The sequence below is a fragment of the Eschrichtius robustus genome, chromosome 2 (genome assembly GCF_028021215.1).
Source record: "Eschrichtius robustus isolate mEscRob2 chromosome 2, mEscRob2.pri, whole genome shotgun sequence".
Classification (NCBI taxonomy): Eukaryota; Metazoa; Chordata; class Mammalia; order Artiodactyla; family Eschrichtiidae; genus Eschrichtius; species Eschrichtius robustus.
The window spans coordinates 44183915-44205156 of NC_090825.1; the positions used below are offsets into that span (position 1 = coordinate 44183915).

General features: G+C 36.8%; 1 protein-coding gene across 3 annotated transcripts in view; it reads left to right on the plus strand.

Annotated features, from left to right (window-relative positions):
• The window catches only part of GPBP1 (GC-rich promoter binding protein 1), a 71136-nt gene extending 50255 nt beyond the window's left edge, over window positions 1-20881 (plus strand). For all 3 annotated transcript variants that reach the window (XM_068535362.1, XM_068535361.1, XM_068535363.1), the window contains 6 exons: window positions 5028-5212; window positions 5832-5972; window positions 7360-7527; window positions 8007-8194; window positions 12786-12888; window positions 19899-20881. In XM_068535362.1, the coding sequence (XP_068391463.1) occupies window positions 5028-5212; window positions 5832-5972; window positions 7360-7527; window positions 8007-8194; window positions 12786-12888; window positions 19899-20057 (944 nt within the window). In that variant the 3' untranslated portion in view covers window positions 20058-20881. The remainder of the gene's footprint in view (window positions 1-5027; window positions 5213-5831; window positions 5973-7359; window positions 7528-8006; window positions 8195-12785; window positions 12889-19898) is intronic.
• The last annotated feature ends 361 nt before the right edge of the window (window positions 20882-21242 follow it).

The window sequence follows — 21242 nt, forward strand, 5'->3', positions numbered from 1 at the left end:
ATCTTATGTGGTTAAGTTTCCTCTTCAAATTAGTGTGAAAACTTAATTAAAATACTGTTTATCCTTCCCTTGGCTGTATGCTTTTATTCACACATTAAAGTTGCCTCTTATGTCAAGATGAGCAAATTAAATTATTAACTGGCTGATTAAAAAGAAAAATATATTAACGGCATCACTGTGATGGTGAGGGAAAGGGCGGACCCCTGACTTAGTAGTGTATACTTACAAGCCTCTTAATTTTGACCATTCAGTACAGGCTTGTTATTAGTATTTTTAGTTGGAGATAGTATACATTTTGAAGTATCTGACCTAGCAATACTTTAATTTCCATTTTCTCCAGTAGTATAATATAGTGGTTAAGTGCATTGGTTTTGGAATCAGATAGGTCTGGGCCCTAATGTTAGGTCTTTTACTTATTAATTATTTAGACTTTGGGAAGATTACTTAATGTCTGAGTGAATTTTCTTGTCTGTGAAATGAGGAGGATCACTATACTAACACTAATGGAAAAAGCACTGTTAATATTAAATTGTCTACTGTGTCATATCCTTGGTCATGTCACAGGTTTTTAATACATGTTAGCTAATTATGTTCAAATCCAATAAGTGAGGGAGATTCTGGTAGATTTATTTAATAAAAGGCAAAAAAGAATGTCCTAAGTGATAGATTGAAAAATAAAAGTAAAAACTGATTGAATCAGAATGTATATATGTATGTATAAGGCAACTATATGGAGAGTATAGTTAAAGACAGAAAAGAAGATGAGGAATTGAGATGTCAGCTCTGACTTATGTCTGGCCAGCTTACTTTGTATCAATATTATATGTGGCAGTATTTTAATTCTAATCTTTCTTCAGAGGCTTGAGCCTTTCCCCTCCACCATTGGCTTTGGATTTAAAGGAACAAAACTAATTGTAACATTCAAAGATACTGGGACAGCATGAAGTAACAAGATAATAAAAGGATATTTAAAGTCAGTTATTATCAGGTCACAGTTGTCTGTGAGGATAGAGGGAAATAATGATATGAAAATCCAAAACATTTGCCTTGAGGTATTTTGAAGGCAGTTTGAATAAGAGTAACTGTTTATATGAGCTTGATAATAAGCATATAGACTTACAGAAGGAAGTCACCAAAGTCACTTACTTTCTAATTCTTGTTTATAAGTGTTAAAGTCTTTCATCAATATATAAATTTTCTCTTTAAAAAAATGAACAATTTGGGTCTTTTTCCTGTAGTTTACCAGTTGATAAAGTAAATGGAGAAAGTGTAGGTGTCGTCATTGGATACTGTTTGAATCCAACAGATTCAACACTTTAACTCAGAAGGTTTGTGTGAGGAGAATTTGTAGAGATAATCTATGAATAGATGAGCCAGTTTATAAGTAATATAAATGAGGCAAATTTAAGTTACTAGTGCTGCCATCACCTTTTCCATTACTTATATGTGATTATTACCATCAAGAACTAACTTTCCCTCCCTCCCCTCCTCCCTCCCCTCCTCCCCCTCCCTCACCCCTCCCCCTCCCTCCAATACTCCCCCTGCCCCCATTCGTTCTTTTTGGCTTGTTTGTTTTTGTATTGATATTTAACACATTCTTATTAATTCAAGCTCTCAGATAGGGTGTCTCCCGATCAAAAGCAGGGTCTCTGGAGTCCAAGTCCTCGATTTTGGTCAGTCAGTCTCATGATACCAGCAGTTCAATAACCAGCAGCTGCTGGTCTTGGAGAGTCTCTCTGGAGAGGCTGCAGCTCACCCTGGGGACACAGACACTGGTGGCACACACACTTGGGAACACTCTACAACGTGAGCACCACTGCTGGTGGCCGCCATTCTGGCCCATTAGACTAAGAACACTTTTCTTGTTCTTAAACAGGCAGGTTTATGTAGTATGTTCAGCATAGTTATATAGGATATAGGTTAGTCTTTATTAAAGGTGTTTATTTCTTTTATAGTTTTTCTCATCTTCCATACTCTCTTGGATTTTAGGTTTAAATTTTAGGTTTAAAATTCTTGAAAAAGGACACCTTTAATTTGAAATACAATTGGAAGCCTAGTATAGTGGAGATTGTATATGACTTCTGGACATTTTTTCTAGTATTTGGTTTAAAGAAAACATTTCACTGCAACTCTGAGGCAGGAACTGTTTTTCATTTTACAGATGAGAGATAAACTAGTGAGGTTGGAGCAAGTATTAAAATTCTGTAAATCTGGCACAAAAACACATGGTCTTAACCTCTGTACTGCTTGACTGTGAATACTTCCTAAGCACATCAGCAAGCACTATGTCTGCTTCTCTTTCCTCCCAATCCCTATCATCATCTTTTAGGTACCTTTTAGGTGTCTAGAAATCCTGTTTTAGGAAAGGTGAACTTTGTAGTCAGGAATTATATTGAGGCTTAAACAATGCCTGCTTGCTTATCTGTTCTCTTCTTCTGTCTTCTGGTTTTGATGAATGATGATTTACGTATAAAAATATTTTCTTTTTCTTCTTGTACCTTCAGCCTTCAATGTGGGATCATTTTACTTCTGCCTAAAGTATCAATACGTTGTTTAGGATTTACTTTAGTAAAGATCTTTTCTTGGTGATTGATTTTTGTCTGAAAAGATTTCATTTCTGTCTTCTGCCTTATATGGCACTTCCAAGTCCCAGTTCTACAATCTAGGATTCTACAGGGCAGATTAGCCCCCTCCTCAGCTGTTGGGTTCCTTTGTGCACACACTCTAAGCTGAAGTTTTTTCCTTTACTTCACTCTCTAGAAATATGTGTTGAGGTCATCCATTGCTGATGAACCTTCTCCTGTTCTTTTTTTTTTTTTTTTTTTAATAAATTTATTTATTCATTTTTGGTTGTGTTGGGTCTTCGTTGCTGCTCACGGGCTTTCTCTAGTTGCGGCGAGCGGGGGCTACTCTTCGTTGCGGTGCACGGGCTTCTCATTGTGGTGGCTTCTCGTTGCAGAGCAGGAGCTCTAGGCGTGTGGGCTTCAGTAGTTGCGGCACATGGGATTAGTTGCTCCGAGGCATGTGGGATCTTCCCGGAACAGGGATCAAACCCATGTCCCCTGCATTGGCAGGTGGATTCTTAACCACTGCACCACCAGGGAAGTCCCCTTCTCCTCTTTTTTACTGTTGTATTTGTTTTCCTCCCTTATAGTAATTTTAACATAAGGATCTAGAAGAGAAAGAAGATAAACTTGTGTGCTTAGTTCGTAATATTGGAATAGAAGTCTTCATCAGTCATGTTTGAACTTACTTAATTGTGCTGTACTGATAGAAACACCCCTTGCTTTAACACTTGAATTCCTCTGAGATCAGACCTTGCAAACTCTTACTACCTTTTGCATTTCCCAGCATCAGTCAATCATTCTTCAGATTCCTGAGCTTCATTTAATTTAGATTTTGAGTACCAAACTTAAGATTTTCTCTTATATTTTAATTTAAAGAATTGCTAATTTCAAGAGTTTTAGTTATGCTGTAACCATCTGTTTACCAGAAGTAATTGTAACTTAAATTGTTTAGCACTATTTCTAGTGTTCTTCATTGGCCTCTGTTTGAGATCATTATTCTTCACTTTCGTTTTGACTTCATTTTGTTAGTTTTTCAGAAAAACTATATATTGGTGATATAATTTGTGTCCTTATGTGCCTGAAAATATCTTTCTTAGCCTTAATATCTTGGGCCTTTGTAGGCAGCTGAGCAGTTGGAATGTTTGCCCTAGTAGATAAACTTTCAGTGTTTAACTTTCAGAAAGATGAATCTTTTCTCACTTTGCTTTAGGTTCTTGTTGTGTTTGTGTTTTTTTTTTGGCCGCACCACATGGCTTGCGGTATCTTAGTTCCCTGACCAGGGATTGAAGCTGGGCCCTGGCAGTGAAAGCGCAGAGTCCTAACCACTGGACTGCCAAGGAATTGCCAGGTCCTTGTTCTTTAATCCTTTAGCATTACAGTAAATGACATACCATTATCAGGTCTATAGTTTGAAGAGTTCGGTTTCAGATGGACTTCGAGAGTCCCTCCATGTCCCTAGGAGTTCTTGTTTAGTTTAGTTTTTGAGATAATCCAGTAGGAAGTTTGGTTTGTTTGACGCAGGGCATCATCATATACATCTGTGCTACTCACCATCTCACAGAGTCGTATCTTAAGCTAATTTTAATTTAGTTTTTCTGCGATTTCTTTCTTTGAGTTAATTCTTTTCTTCTAAACTCTCCAGCTGTGAAACTGATGCTTTCAGAGTTTTTCTAAGGGAAGAAAGACATACGTCACTGCCATAATTGTGAATATGCTCACTGTAACATCTGTTTGATTACACATTGACTGATTAAACTCTAGGAGTAATTTTTCATATTTTAGCAACTGTGGGTGTACTGAGAAAAGCTTTCAGTTAGCAACTATTATTTCTGGTACTATCTTCAGAAGCCAGGACTGAGTTGGATCCCCTACGACTTGCACAATGCCTTCAGTGTAGTTTGGATGGCCAGTAAATATTTGAATGAATTGGTATTATGAAAACAATTCCCCTCTTCATTAGTCATAACTTAAGTAGGAATTTAGAAATAGAGGGACTGTAGTTTCTTTCTAATTAGTAATAACTTTATGAGTGAGATAAAAAGAATGAAGGAATTAGGAAAATTCTCTTTTCAAAATGGAGAAGAGGAAAATATAATATATTTTATATTTTAAGTCTTAAGAGCCATTAGGATGAAATTTGTAATTTAAAAAAATTAATGAAAAGTATGCTAGAATGTAGTTAATTTTGGCTGGGTCATAGTTAACCATTCTAGGAACCTATCTAGTAGCTTAATTCGTCTTTGTTACTTGACATTGCTCAATTCTTGCTATCACTTGTTTGATTGTTTTAGCTTCATTTCTCAAGCAGGAATATAGTTCATACTTAGCTTAATTATTTTACTCAGGAAGCAGCTGTTGTTTTTAAATATAATCAAGTTTGGAATATACGATTCTTTTGGTGGTTTCATTTTATGCTAAAATTTAAACTGTGTAACTATTGCTCGTGCTTTATTTATGCAGAATATCCCCCGAATCCTAAATCTAGAACTCAAAGGATGCTGGTCATTAAGAAAGGTAATACAAAAGACTTACAGCTATCTGGATTCCCAGTAGTAGGAAATCTTCAGTCACAGCCAGTTAAGAATGGGACTGGTCCAAGTGTTTATAAAGGCTTAGTCCCTAAGCCTGCCGCTCCACCTACAAAAGTAAGTTCTAAGTTGTTAAACACGCAAGTTTTAAGTTGATATCAACTGAATTACTTTGACAGAAAAAATGTTAAAAATTTCACGTCGAAGTGTGGGGGTATTGGTGGACTGCTGATTTCTAAGTGGAAAGCGTTGTTGGCCCACTGTGTGTCATTGATTTTAATTGTCTTGTAAGTGGCTTGTGTGTTTGTCCATGTATGTTTTCTTATTTTAGTACTCAGTAGTAAATGAAATCTATAAATACTTGTTTTGCAAGATGTATCTGTGATATATTTGCTTAATAATAATGTATAAAATACTCTGTCCTTCGTGTTCAGTTTTAGGTTTTTGAAACTCGGTCACTTGTGTTTTCTTGGTATTAGGCAAAAGAAACCTAACTTAAGGTTTATAAAACTTTGAAAAAACATCAATGTAGTTAGATGTTTTATCTGAATACCAGGTTTTGATTTTATTTGTAAAAAAAGATGGACGAGAACCATGTAGAAATGATTAAGGTATAATACAAAAATAATTGTTTTTGTGAGCCACATTTAGTCATCTTTATGTGTTCAGTTTGTTTTCTCTCTCTTCTGTATACTCTGTTTTAGATACAAATTAACGTTTGTGTGTTTTTCTTTAGCCTACACAGTGGAAAAGCCAAACTAAAGAAAATAAAGTTGGGACTTCTTTCCCTCATGAGTCTACATATGGTGTCGGAAACTTTAATACTTTTAAATCAACTGCCAAGAATTTTAGTCCATCAACAACTTCAGTGAAAGAGGTATGGCACTTAAAATTACTCCTGAGGAGCGAAATGTGTCTTAATCATGGTAATTTAATTAACAGTGAACAAAAGGCATAGATGCATTAAATGAATGCATTAAAATGAGATATTTTAGTTCTTTCAGAAAACTTGATTCAGATACTTCCCTCCGTTTGCTAGCTTTTTTTGCAGTTTAAGTAGGGATAATTTTTAAAATTTCTAACAAAATTCCAAATATCCTAAAATGTAGAGAAAATCATAGAGTGAAACACCCATATACTTATCAACCAGAAAGAGTAATTTTTAAGAGAAGAATTGTGAAAATGGGTATTTTGACTTTTGCCACAGAGTTATGCTATGCTGTCTGATTGAACCTTGACTAAAAATAAGGATTTTTATTATATAATCTTCTTTTGGGGATGATGGACACTGAGAGAGGGCAGAGAGGAGGAAGAAGAGGGAAAGGTGCATATTATTATTTTACTGACCTTGAAGTAGCTTACGTATTTCTTTCTCATTTGACCAGCTTTCTGAAACTTCTAGATCAGGGACTTCCCTGAACAGTTCAGAGTCAAAAGACACTTGTGACTGGAACTTCTAGATCAGGGACTTCCCTGACCAGTTCAGGGTCAAAAGACACTTGTGACTGAGATTGTGACTGTATTGTTATAACTGAGATTGGTCTGGGTACTATAGTGGAACATTATAACCCCTCATATGCTAGTTCTCAATCATAGAATTTTAGAGCTGTGATGGAAGGACCAGCATTCTCAGCTGGTTGGTTGTCGCTTAAATTCATTATAGTCTGCAGACTTTATTGCCAACAGTTAAGCATTTTGGTTTATTCCCATGGCTTAAAATACCTGTGACAGAATTCTAACGTTCTCTTTTCTTTTGTACTCCACTGTCAAAATATCAGAAACAAAAAGGACTCCAGTACATGTTCTGTTACTGTCCCCTCCTGCTCTTCCACAAAAATTTTCCCTCGTAAAACCCTATCTGTGTACCTGTGTGTAAAGAATTATAATAGTTCGTACGGGAAGGTGTTACTAGAACCTTAGAACTCTGTGGAACACAATTTTAAAAACTGCTTTTTTTTTGAATTATAGAAATGTTTAAGCAATTTCAGGATTCATTTTATAAAATAGTATTTGAAGTCCTAATTTAGAATCATAGTTCTTGGTATTATCAGACCTTAATTGTTTCTGGGATAAAATTTTTATGTATACTCATTCAGTGGGATAGATAAAAATGGCAGTCATAGTGGAAAACAGGTTTAAAATAGAATTTAAAATCAATTTTGTATTGGGAAGAAGGTGAAATAGAAAGTCATGGTAGTTGTGAACTTTATATTGATATTAGTTCTCTGTCTACATTTATCAACATTTTTGATTTCTTTTCTTAGTGTAATCGCTCAAATTCCTCTTCACCTGTTGACAAACTTAATCAGCAGCCTCGTCTAACCAAACTGACACGTATGCGCACTGATAAGAAGAGTGAATTTTTGAAAGCATTGAAAAGGGACAGAGTAGAAGAGGAACATGAAGATGAAAGCCATGCGGGCTCAGAAAAGGTAGTTGAACTTGCAGTGTAATTCTTGGTTTGACATTAGCATGTCATTGGAATAGGTGGGCCAATATTATTTATTTAGGACCTTTGAATATTTTCATATTTCTGAAAGCAAGGCTAGCTAGCTATTTGCATAAATAATGAATTCATTTCTAAAATAGATTTTTCTTACTCTGTAGCTCCTGTGCAAAAATGAAATTAAAAAAAATTCCTGTTGATGTTTGTGTTTTTGGTTTTCCCCATCTTGCCTACCTTTATTTATCCTTTTAGTTTTGTCTTTATTGAATAGATGTGAATACATAGAGTCAGAAAGCTGTTGGTACCCTTCACAACTTAGTTTTACATCTTATGAAACTGTCTCCTAAATGATTATATGAGCATTACAGTTGTTTTATCAATGAAAATCTAACCAGGATCTATTCAAGTTTTTTTTTTAAACAATTCTGTTGTCTAACTCATTTTTTTTAACTCTTCAAAAATCAGGATGACGACTCATTTAATTTGCATAACAGCAACAGTACTCACCAAGAAAGGGATATAAACCGAAACTTTGATGAAAATGAAATTCCACAAGAGAATGGCAATGCCTCGGTAATTTCCCAACAGATCATTCGGTCTTCAACCTTCCCACAAACTGATGTTCTTTCTAGTTCACTGGAAGCAGAACACAGGTTAGTATTTTTACTTTTGTCTCTACCCAGAATTTTGATTTTATTATAGAGAATTGATTTATTTTTTAACAGCTTCATTGAGATATAATTTATATACTATAAATTTTTTACTCAATTCACTAATTTTTGGTGTATTTGAAGTTGTGTAATTGTCACCACAGTCTAATTTTAGAACATTTCTTTCACTCTAGAAAGAAACCCTGTGTTCATTTACAGTTACTCCCCATTGTTACTCATTGTCCTTAGGTAACCACCAGTCTGCTTTCAGTAATACTTTATCAAGGTTCATCCATGTTGTAGCATGTGTTTCTCTGAAAATTGAGTGATATTTCTTTTCCATGGCTTCAAATTTTATGTAATTTTTTTTTTTTTTGGTTGCGGGATCTCAGTTCCCAAACCAGGGATCAAACCTGGGCCACGGTAGTGAAAGCCTGAATCCTAACCATTAGGCCACCAGGGAACTCCCTGTAAACTTTCTGATTCTTAAGTTACATACATATTTAAGTACTCATATTGCTTGATTTAACAACTTAGGCATCAGTGATACAGTTCTCAAGGATGACAATTTTTTTGTTAAAAAATATAAAATATGAAATAGGCACTTATATTACTATTATTATCAAGTTTCAGTATGTCATCAAGGTATTGAGGATAGCTTCAACATCAGAGGGGTAGTTGTTAACCTTGTCTAAGCACCATATGAATTAATAGAAATGAGTGCCAGAGAAATTCAAGGGAGTTTGGGGGTAGATAGCATATGGCTTGAGTAGTAGTCAGAGTTTTAATTGGGACCTAAATTAAATCTTAAAGGGTGAGACAGTACGGGCAAGGGTACTGGGTAGTCATTTTGGAATACAAAGGGGCATGAAAGGATATTTAGAGTTGAATACATACCTAGTTTGTTTTAGGGTTAGTGAATAGAATATCTTGACAGGAGTGTGGAGTCCTTAATGGAATTAGAGATAAATTGAAAAGGCAGGGCCTTAGAGATCTATTCAAGCTCTTTCAATGCTTCAGATGAAGAAATAGGGAAGTGAACAAATTAGCCTGTGTCTTATACCTGGTTTGTGGAGAGTAGGATTTGTGACCCAGGTCTTCCACTTCTAGTCCTGTGCTTTTTCTAATGTAAGGAATTTGAATTTGTGGTCGTGGTGTTAAGGTTAAGGAGTTTGTTCTTTAGGAAGTGGGAAGCCATTGAAAATATTTAGTGGAGGGTGGTAATTGTGAAAATGGTATTAGGGTGATTTGGTAATAATTTGAAAGAGAATGGGAAGAAATGCTAATGAAAAGGCAAAGTGCAGATCACTGTTGTGGTGTATTCCTAATTGTGGGGAATAGAGAAATACAGAGTATTTGTTTTGAAAGCTATTCTAGAAACAGTTAACAGCTACAGCCCTTGGAGGGAAGTGGAAAGAGGAGAGAATGGACAGTTAGGAATACTTGTTTTTCATAACATTTGAAATAATTTGTTCCATCTGCATTATTATTTAGTTATGATTCAGTTTTTAAAAGTGAAACAAGTAAAAGTAAGGATCTAGTGAAAGGTGTGAGATTGTTTTTACCAGTCTAGATCTGTAGACTCTGGACTGGGTGGCATTGAGAATGGAAGTGCCATTCCACAGGGAGGCCATCTAGGTTACAGTGAAGACAAAGCATTAAATGATTAAAAGAAATGTGAGAAATAGTAATTAACAGTGATGGTGACTGTGACATTTTAGTCCAGAGGCAGCAGAGTTTGGTGCAATGTATACTAACTTAGGAGGCAAAAAACCAGAATTCTCCTCCTTTCTTTGCTGTCAAGTAGGCAAATTGTTTTTACTTAAGTGGTCCTGGTTCTTCATCTGTAAAATATGGGTATAGTGTTACATTTTATTTCCAGTCTCTGAGCACTGTTATTTTATGAGATTGTTTGAAAATGTGTAAAGGCTACAAAGTAGCCAATATGTGACAGGTTCAATTTGGAAGATGAGTTAGGTGTAAAAAGGAGTATGCTTGGGGCTTCCCTGGTGGCGCAGTGGTTGAGAATCTGCCTGCCAATGCAGGGGACACAGGTTCGAGCCCTGGTCTGGGATGATCCCACATGCCGCGGAGCAACTAGGCCTGTGAGCCACAATTACTGAGCCTGCGCGTCTGGAGCCTGTGCTCGGCAACAAGAGAGGCCGCGATAATGAGAGGCCCGTGCACCCAATGAAGAGTAGCCCCCACTTGCCGCAACTAGAGAAAGCCCTTGCACAGAAACGAAGACCCAACACAGCCATACGTACATACATACATACATACATACACACACAAACCAACCAACCAATCAACCAAAGTTTAAAAAAAAAAAAAAAGAGTATGCTTAAGGGATGTTATTATGGAATCTTAAAAAAAAAATGGTTCTGAAGAACCTAGGGGCAGGACAGGAATAAAGACGCAGACATAGAGGATGGATTTGAGGATACGGGGAGGGAGAAGGGTAAGCTGTGATGAAGTGAGAGAGTGGCACTGACATATATACACTACCAAATGTAAAATAGATAGCTAGTGGGAAGCAACCGCATAGCACAGGGAGACCAGCTCCGTGCTTTGTGACCATCTAGAGGGGTGGGATAGGGAGGGTGGGAGGGAGACGCAAGAGGGAGGGGATTTGGTGATATATGTATACATACAGCTGATTCACTTTGTTAAACAGCAGAAGCTAACACAACAATGTAAAGCAGTTATACTCCAATAAAGATGTTTTAAAAAAAAACAACAGTATAATCAGACTAGTACAAGATATGTGGCCATATAAGAAACAGAAGCTTTAAAGGCTCTAAGTCAGATGCAGCAGTCATGGCTACAGTATTCTTGTTTGCCCAACTAGAGAAAGTGGTTGATTCCCTGTTAATCTTTTTTTTTTTTTTTTTTTTTTTTCAGTTGAACTATAGTTGATTTACAATGTGTTAGTTTTTGGTGTACAGCAAACTGATGCAGATTCTTTTTCATTACAGTTTATTACAGGATACTGAATATAGTTCCCTGTGCTATACAGTAGGACCTTGTTGTTTATGTATTCTTTTTTTTTTTAATTAATTAATTTTTGCCTGCATTGGGTCTTTGTTGCTGCATGCGGGCTCTTCTCTAGTTGCGGCGAGTGGGGGCTACTCTTCATTGCAGTGCGTGGGCTTCTCATTGCGGTGGCTTCTCTTGTTGCGGAGCACGGGCTCTAGGCGCACGGTCTTCAGTAGTTGTGGCACATGGGCTCAGTAGTTGTGGTGCACCGGCTTAGTTGCTCTGCGCCGTGTGGGATCTCCCCGGACCAGGGCTCGAACCCGTGTCCCCTGCAATTGGCAGGCGGATTCTTAACCACTGCGCCACCAGGGAAGTCCGTCTTCACAAAACTTTTAATATTTTGAGCAAAGAACTGTTCCAGGTACCTCTTACAGTCTTCCAGGGAGTTGAAATTTTTTCTGTTAAGAGAATTTTGTAAAGACCAAAATGAATGGAAATCTGAAGCTGCAGTGTCTGGTGAATACGGCTGATGAATCAGAACTTCCCAGCCAAGCTGTAACAGATTTTGCCTGGTCAGCAAAGAAACACATGGTCTTACGTTATCCTGATGGAAGATTATGCATTTACTGTTGACTAATTCTGGATGCTTTTCGTCGAGTGCCGCTTTCAGTTGGTCTAATTGGGAGCAGTACTTGTTGGAATTAATCGTTTGGTTTTTCGGAAGGAGCTCATAATAGAGGATGCCCTTCCAGTCCCACCATGTACACAACATCACCTTCTTTGGATGAAGACTGGCGTTTGGTGTGGTTGGTGGTGGTTCATTTTGCTTGTCCGATCTCTTCCGTTACACATTGCTGTACAGTATCTACTTTTCATCGCCCGTCACAACTTGTTTTAAAAACGGAATGTTTTCGTTATGTTAGTTAAGTAGAGAATCGCATGTGGAAATATGGTCAAGAGGGTTTTTTTTCTTCCGCTTAACTTATGTGGAACCCAAACATCAAAGCGAGTAACATAACCATGCTGGTGCAAGTGACTTCCAGCGCTTGATTTAGATATTTTGAGTATGTTGGCTATCTCCCGCATGGTATAACGTTGATCGTTCTCAATTAATGTCTTGATTTGATCGCTATCGACTTCAACTGGTCTACCTCACCATGGAGCATCGTCCAGCGAGAAATCTCCAGCACGACACTTCGCAAACCTCTTTTGACACGTTCGATCAGTCACAGCACCTTCTCCATACACTGCACAAATCTTTTTGTGCTTTTCAGTTGCATTTTTATCTTCCTTGAAATAATACAGCATAACACGCCAAACATGTTCTTTGTTCCATCTTCACTGTTAAAATGGCTACACAAAAATTCACCAATTTTGATAAGCTTTTTTTAAAATGCATGCTGAATATGACAGCTGTTACAATACAGTCTAACAAAATTGTTTCAAATGAAGTTAAAGACAACTAAGCGCTACTAGAGCCATCTTACAGAAAAAACTGAACGAACCTTTTGGCTAACCCAATAAAATGGATCATGTTTTCTTGCTCACAGTGTCAAAGGAATTATCTTACTTGGGTTAAGTTCTAAATTAAATTTATTCTTTCCCCCCTTTCCAGATTGTTAAAGGAGATGGGCTGGCAAGAAGACAGTGAAAATGATGAAACATGTGCTCCCTTAACTGAGGATGAAATGAGAGAATTCCAGGTTATTAGTGAACAGGTAAGAAGAGCTGAATCATATAAATTCACTTTAAAAATTGCCCTTCCTTAATCAGAACAACATATAACTAAGCATTTTTGGGGGGTGGGGAGAAAGTTTTACAGTTTTATTTAGGAATTTGTTAAACATCACACTGTAGGTCAAATTTGCCTTTGTTTTAAATAGGTCTGCAATGCTGACTTCTTTAAATCCATGGATCTGCAGTGCTTAGGAATTAGTGTAAAGAATATGATTTGTCACTTTTCAGGTATTTAAAAAATGACTTGGGGATAAGAAGTAGAAAACAACAGTAGCTTTGCCAAATGTAGCTTCATTTTTTTATCCTTTTCTTGGCATAGGAATATTTTATATTCTAGAACATCTTTTTTTTAATGTCTTCATAGTTGCCGTTTTGAAAGAGTATTCCTTAGAAAATGTACAATAGAGTGTCAGGGAGTTGAGATTTTTCTTTTTCAAATCCATTATAGTTTTTTAAAATAGTTCTGGTCGTGCAGAAGTGATTTTCTGTATGGAGATATTATAATTTATTTTATAATCTTCAAAACACTTCTTAAATGTTTTGAATGAAATCTTTGAGGAAATTAGTTACGTTTACTTCATAATAAAATAGACTTCATCGTCCTAATTAAAAATTTGTGGCAAAATACGCATAACATAAAATTTACGATTTCAACCATTTTTAAGTGTACAGTTTTGTGGCATTAGGTACATTGACATTGTTGTGCAGCCATTACCACCACTCACCTCCAGAGCTCTTTTCATTTTGTAAAACTGAAACTCTGTACCCATTAAACCATAACTTCATTGTCTGCTCCCCCAACCCTGGGAAACCACCACTCTACTTTCTGTCTCTGTGAATTTGTCTGGGTACCTCATGTAAGCGGAATCACGCAGTATTTGTCCTTTTGTGACTGGCTTATTTCACTTAGCAGAATGTCTTTGAGATTCATCCATGTTGAAGCACGGGTCAATCAGAATATCCTTTTTTTAAGACACAATAATCCATTATATGTGTATGTACCACATTTTGTTTATCCATTCATTCATTGATGGACACTTCGATTGCTTCCACCTTTGGCTGTTGTAAATAATGCTGCTGTGAACATGGGTGTATAGGTATCTGTATCTATCTATATCTTTCTATCTATAGATAGATACCTATACCCCCATGTTCACAGCAGCATTTATATCTATAGATAGATAGATAGTGTATAGATAGCTGTAGACTCTATCGATATCTGTAGAGTCCCTGTTTTTAATTCTTTCAGGTATTTACCCAGAAGTAGAATTGCTGCATCATATGGTTATCTGTTATTAACTTTTTGAGAAGCTGACCTACTGTTTTTCTGTAGTAGCCACACCATTTTACATTCCCACCAGTGGTGCTCTCTTCCCTCTCATTTCTTGTATTTTTCTCCCAACACCATTTGTTGAAAAAGACTGTGCTTTCTGTATTGAATGGTCTTGGCACCCTTGTTAAAAATCATTTGTATATGCAAGGGTTTGTTTCTGGGCTTACTATTCATTGGTCTTCAGTTCTGTTTTTGTGGGGGTTTTTTTCCCTATAAATTTATTTACTTATTTTTAATTTTGGCTGTGTTGGGTCTTCGTTGCTGCGCACGGGCTTTCTCTAGTTGTAGTGAGCAGGGCTACTCTTCGTTGTGGTGCACGGGCTTCTCATTGCGATGGCTTCTCTTGTGGAGCACAGGTTCTAGGTGTGCGGGCTTCAGTAGTTGCAGCACGTGGGCTCAGTAGTTGTGGCTCACTGGCTGTGGAGTGCAGGCTCAGTAGTTGTGGCAAATGGGTTTAGTTGCTCCATGGCATGTGGGATCTTCCCTGACCAGGGCTCGAACCCGTGTCCCCTGCATTGGCAGGCAGATTCTCAACCACTGCGCCACCAGGGAAGTCCCTTCAGTTCTGTTTTTATGCCAGTGCCACATTGTTTGGATTGCTGCAGCTCTGTAATACGTTTTGTTTTTTTGTTTGTTTGTTTGTTTTTTAAAAAGGATGGAGGAGGCTATGTTTAGTGTTGAGTTCAGCTAAATTCAGGACCCTGGGAAAGCCAGGACCTTTTTCTTTTCTTTTTTTTTTTTTTTTAAATAAATTTATTTATTTTTGCCTGCATTGGGTCTTTGTTGCTGTGCGTGGGCTTTCTCTAGTTGTGGCTAGAGGGGGCTACTCTTTGTTGGGGTGAGCTGGCTTCTCATTGCGGTGGCTTCTTTTGCTGTGGAGCACGGGCTCTAGGTGCGCTGGCTTCAGTAGTTGTGGTGCGTGGGTTCAGCAGTTGTGGCTTGCAGGCTCTAGAGCGCAGTCTCAGTAGTTGTGGCGCATGGGCTTAGTTGCTCTGCGGCATGTGGGATCTTCCCAGACCAGGGCTCGAACCCGTGCCCCCTGCATTGGCAGGCGGATTCTTAACCACTGTGCCACCAGGGAAGTTCTGTAATATGTTTTGAAATCAGCAAGTATGAAACTTCCAACTTTGCTCTTCTTTTCAAAAGACTGTTTTGGCTATTCTGGAATCCCTTGAGCTTTTATAGGAGTTTTAGGATGGGTTTTTCTGTTTCTGCAAAAAATACCTGTGAGATTTTGATAGGGATTACATTGAATCTGTAGATTGTGGTAATATTTGCATCTTAACAATGCTAAGACTTCTAATCCGTGAGTATGGGATGTTTGTTAATGTTTTTTAAAATTTCTTTCAGCAGTGTTTTGTAGTTGTCAGTGTAGAAGTCTTTTGCCTCCTTTGTTAAGTTCATTCCTTATACTTAGGGATAAGTATTTTTTCTTTTATAAGTAGAATTGTTTTCTTTTTTTTTATTTTTTTAAATTTATTTTTGGCTGTGTTGGGCCCTCATTTCTGTGCGAGGGCTTTCTCTAGTTGTGGCAAGTGGGGGCCGCTCTTCATCGCGGTGCGTGGGCCTCTCACTATCGCGGCCTCTCTTGTTGTGGAGCACAGGCTCCAGACGCGCAGGCTCAGTAGTTGTGGCTCACAGGCCTAGTTGCTCCGCGGCATGTGGGATCTTCCCAGACCGGGGCTCGAACCCGTGTCCCCTGCATTGGCAGGCAGATTCTCAACCACTGCGCCACCAGGGAAGCCCTTGTTTTCTTTTTTTAAGAATTGTTTTCTTAATTTACTTTTTGGATTGTTCATTGTTATAGAAATGCAGCTGATTTTTATGTATTGGTTTTATGTCCTGCAACTTTGCTACGTGTGTTAGTTCTCACAGGTTTTTAAGTAGAATTTTTAGGCTTTTTACATATAAGATCATGTTGTCTGTAAACAGATAATTTTACTTCTTTTCCACTTTCATATTTCTTCCTTCCCAGTTAATGTAAATTTTTTATTTGGAAGTTAGTGAACCATGTTATTTTTCACAAGCTGATTATGGGTAATACTTCTGAAGGATTTTTTGTTATGTTTATTATATTGTCCAATTTACAAACAAAAAATTCACGTTAGGTGTACAGTTGGGTGAGTTTTGACAAATGTATATAGCTGTATGACTGTGATCCCCAAAAGTTCCTCATTGTCCCTCTTTGCATTTAGTTCTTTCACTCCCAGCTCCAGCCCCTGGCAGACACTGATTATTTGCTTTCTGTCCCTATAGTTTTGCCTTTCCACAATTTGTTTTTCCTGAATACCTTTTTTTTTTACATTAATTTTTATTGGAGTATAGTTGATTTACAATGTTGTGTTAGTTTCTGCTGTACAGCAAAGTGAGTCAGCTATACATACACATATATCCACTCTTTTTTAGATTCTTTTCCCATATAGGTCATTACAGAATATTGAGAAGAGTTCCCTGTGCTATACAGTAGGTCATTATTAGTTATCTATTTTATATATAGTAGTGTGTATATGTCAATCCCAATCTCCCAAGTTACACAGTGTTTTACTAATTGAACCATATATTGTTATAGTCCTGGATCTGGTTGCTTTCATGCTTTTGAAACTCACCCATGTTTGGTGAGTAGTGGTCCATTGTGTGGGTTTTCCGTTTTGTGTATCTCTTTGAAGGATTTGTTTTGAATCTGAAGAAAGGCATCAAGAAAAACAACTTAGTATCATTGCCATATGGTAGTAGTCAAGCAAAACATAATATTGCCTGACCAAGATAATTGGCTTTAAAACCCTGTTATGACTGGGGCAGGTAGATAAAACCCTATTGATAATAAAATAATTAACTGATATAAAAAATCTGTGCATACTGTGGGTTGGAGAGCAATGGCCTGTAAGTATAATGTCCATTTTTTAAAAAACTAAAGATAAAGACATGGGTATATTTATGTTAATGATGACATGTCATTTGACATTTAGATGCCTAAAAAACCATTAGGGCCTGATGCTGTTTATAAAAGTATTCATATTGTATCTGGTAACAGTTGAGAATCTGAGTTTAAACTCCTTCTCTTCAAATTCTGCAAACATTTATCAAGTGTTCACTATGCCCAAGATTTTAAAGTTTATAGAGATGAGCTCCTTCATAGTGCTGCAGTTCAATGAAGATAGGTAGACTCCCATATAAAGCAGAATGTGGTAGCAGTTTTCAGAATATTTAAGGTGAGGACAGGAGAGAGAGTGTCATGCAAATTCATCAAATGTTTCTTGAGGTCCTATTCTAGAGTGCTGGGAAAACAAAAATATTTTTGCCCACGTAAAATTTACATTAATTAATCTAGAGGTCAACACTAGTTGCAGTGATCTGGAAGAGCATAATTGAGTTGGGTTTGAATTGGCCTTTGTCAGGTAAGATGAGGGAATGACATTCCTGGTGTAGGGAGTGAACAAAGGCAAAAGTAAGAGTTCAGGGTATGCTGGAGTTCAGAGTGGCTGGAGCATGGGGTAGAAAGATTTTAATGAAAGATCTTGATATCAGTAATAAGTAGGGTGAGTCTAAGTCCTAGTTTGCCTTGGAGAGTCCCAGTTTATGCATGTTAATCCCACTGTATTTATTAATGGCACGTGTTTACTCATTCTCAAAAGTGCCCTAGTTTGATAAATTAACGTGGCCTCCCTAATTGTGAGTAACGTCATGTGAACTCTTAATGCCCTCTAGGAAATTGTGCTAAGCGCATTTTTGTAGTATTTGTATGAAGTAGGTAATACCATTAGTCCTGCTGTGTAGATGACAAAACTTAATTAGGCTCATAGTGGTTGGGTAACTTTCTCTAGGTCCGTACAGTGTATCATTAGTGGAGTTGGAATTTGAGCCCAAGTCTGGCTAACTTCATAGCCTGTGCCTATAACTGTGATATAAGGTTGAAAAAACACATTGTGGTCATACTAAGGTTTTTGTTTGCCATGTCAGGAGTATAGATTGTGTTTAATTATAGGAAACCTTTTGAGGTATTTTTAGGTATGTGGAAGTACAGGTATAGTGTAAGGTGTATATTGGAAGTGTAATTGGGAAGACTAGGATCAGGATGGTTAGTTGGGGATATATTGTAATAATTAGGGAAGGGGTAAATGAGGGCCTGAAGTAGAGAAATGACAGTAAAACGTGGTCTTGATGAGACTGAGATCTGAAATAGAATCAGCAGGATTTTGAAATTTCAACCTATGAACTGATAATTATATCATTATTATAGACAGGAGTGGAGAAGGAGGAGCTGGTTTTAGGAGACTGTGTATATATATATATACACACACACACATATGTATGTATATGTGTAATTCTATGCATTTTACATATATACATGTATATGTAAAATAGACGTGTGTGTGTATTTCCCCCAACCCCGGGGTGGGGGGAGGGTGCAGGCATTTAGAGAAATCAGAGATAAAGATCAGATTTGGTTTTTATCATAATTGTCCACAGTTGATTTTAAGCTGTGGAAAGATTAGGTGGTACTGGGTGATAAATCATGTGAAACAAGGATAGAACTTTGAGGGATTAGAAAGGTGTACCTTTAAAAGAGAGATGAGGCGTATTTGTAACCATCACAGTGGCTGAGAACGCCAGAGACTGAGAACACTGAGAACATGGCTTTTGTTTTCCTTAGTGAAGATGGTGGTGAGGTCATTTGTTCAAAGTAAAGGGAGGTAGCTAAATAGGGAGGGGAAAAGGAAAACAGAGCTAATAAGACTCTAGACTTGTTATTTCTAGTTATCAAGGTCTGTAGCAAAATTAGCTATGATCTAAGTTTCCCCTTGGGTTTGGATCTTATCCTAATCCTTATGACTTAAAAAAGCCCTCTAGACTATGACACCTATAGATAGTTCCAAATATTAACTTATTATATAACTGGATTTGGTCCTACAGAAATTTGTATTTCTCATTTTGATAAAAATTACCAGAGTCTCAGACATTTTTCTTACTTATACCATACTTACCATACTAACCCATCAGTTCTGATTTTCAGAAATAACTTATTATTTTTTTCAATATCTTAATCTCTGTGGTTAAGCAAAGGCCTCTGTTTGATTTTGTTACCTTGTACTTAACCTTATTTGAATACTCCTTACTTACTGGAGTACTTTGTATTCTGGTTATTCTGCAGATTATGATTAAAGCAGATTGTGGGGTATGTTAATAGCCCAGTTAGGTCAGAATAATAAAAATAACAGCTGTAGCTTAATGGTTGCTGATTATATTGTAGGTAGCACCTGAAGATATTTATTACAGTTTTCATTAAGGAAATGAAAATTTGGGAAGGTTAATTCCTTAACAAGTGACAGACTTAGAATTCACACCTACCCTGTCTGGATCCAAAATCTTTTCACTAGACTAGTACTATACACCATATATATATATATTTTTAATAGTGGTTTGGTAAGTGATAAATGCAGTTCTCCCAAAGGTAGTGATTTATTCATAGGAAATACTTTGTTATATTGGTTGGATCAATTACCTATATCTAACTAGTTTTTCAAAAATGATACCATAATCTATGGAGTTTTATTACCTTTATTGCATTCATGGGTACATTTGATTATTAGAGCATTCTTAATTTGTAGTAACTCTTGGAGGATAGTTTATTTATTCACTTTATTTTTGTTGACATTTTAGTTACAGAAGAACGGTCTGAGGAAAAATGGTATTTTGAAAAATGGCCTGATCTGTGACTTCAAGTTTGGACCCTGGAAAAACAGCACTTTCAAACCCACTATTGAGAATGATGACACAGAGACAAGTAGCAGTGACACATCAGATGACGACGATGTGTGAAGGATTTCCTAACAGCTTTAGAAATTTTAGTGTGATACATCTCTCATACAGTTTGGGGTGAATTGTAAAAATGAAGAACTATAATTTATGTAGTAAAATACCCCATTAGAAGATGATTTTTTTGGGGAACTTCAATATGAAGAAAACCAAGAATGTTGTGTTGGGCTGTGTTGAACATTATTTCTTTGTTAAATGAATGTTGTAGAAATGAGGACTTTGGTTGATCCAACATTGACTTTCTTCATCACTGCAGCATTTCTCTGACTAGCAATGTGACGATGTAACAAATGAGATTTTCTCATTTAATAATAAAAAAATTGTGTAATGTTTTGCAAAGCTTCTGTCTTAAAATGTCCAGGTCTTAAGAAAAAAGGCAGCTTACACTGTTTTGCTTGCGGAGTCATATCTTTTTCGTACAGTGGAAATCCTCAAGTCCACTTTGTGCGGCTCCCCCCACCCTCACCCCTCCCCCCCTGCAAAAAAAGGACAATGTAGCATGTTGGCTAAAACTGGAGCAAAGTGCACTAAAACATTAATTTCCTGAACTCAACTATTGTACTAGTCACCTTTTAAAACATAAATTGCTCTTTAGCCATTTGTAGTTCAGTAAATGTTACAGGAAAGACTTGCCACATTTTCTTCCAAATTTTAAGAGGTGATTTTCAAGAGCTTTATTTGGGTATGTTGTCAGACCAGGATTTTCAGAGTTGATGGAAAAGAGTCTTGTGGGAAAACTTATTTTGATAAATTATTACACATGCAGAAAAACTGATCACACTGACTGGATCTGTCCACAACATGAAAAATAAACTGGATTTTCAGAATATTGTCGTTCTCTGTAGTGTTAAAGGTATTGGTCTGTAAACATAATGTGGTTTATTCACTTATTAAAACAAAGTTAAACTTTATTAAAGATGGTGATTACCTTTTGAGTTTAGAGAAAGAAAGCTATGGAAAATAGCTTGTTTATTATCAACTGCTTAACAAGTTTATTAAATGAATGTTAACCACTTTATTTTTCATTTGCACATTAATTTTAGAATCATTTCTGTTTACTGCTCACTGGAAGAGTAATTTTGCTCTTTTTTTTTTTTTGTATTTTTGATTTTTCTGATCTTGTTTATCCACATTTGCTTTAGCTTTCTCCATCCCACTCCCATGTTTAAATACATTCTGATTGTAAAG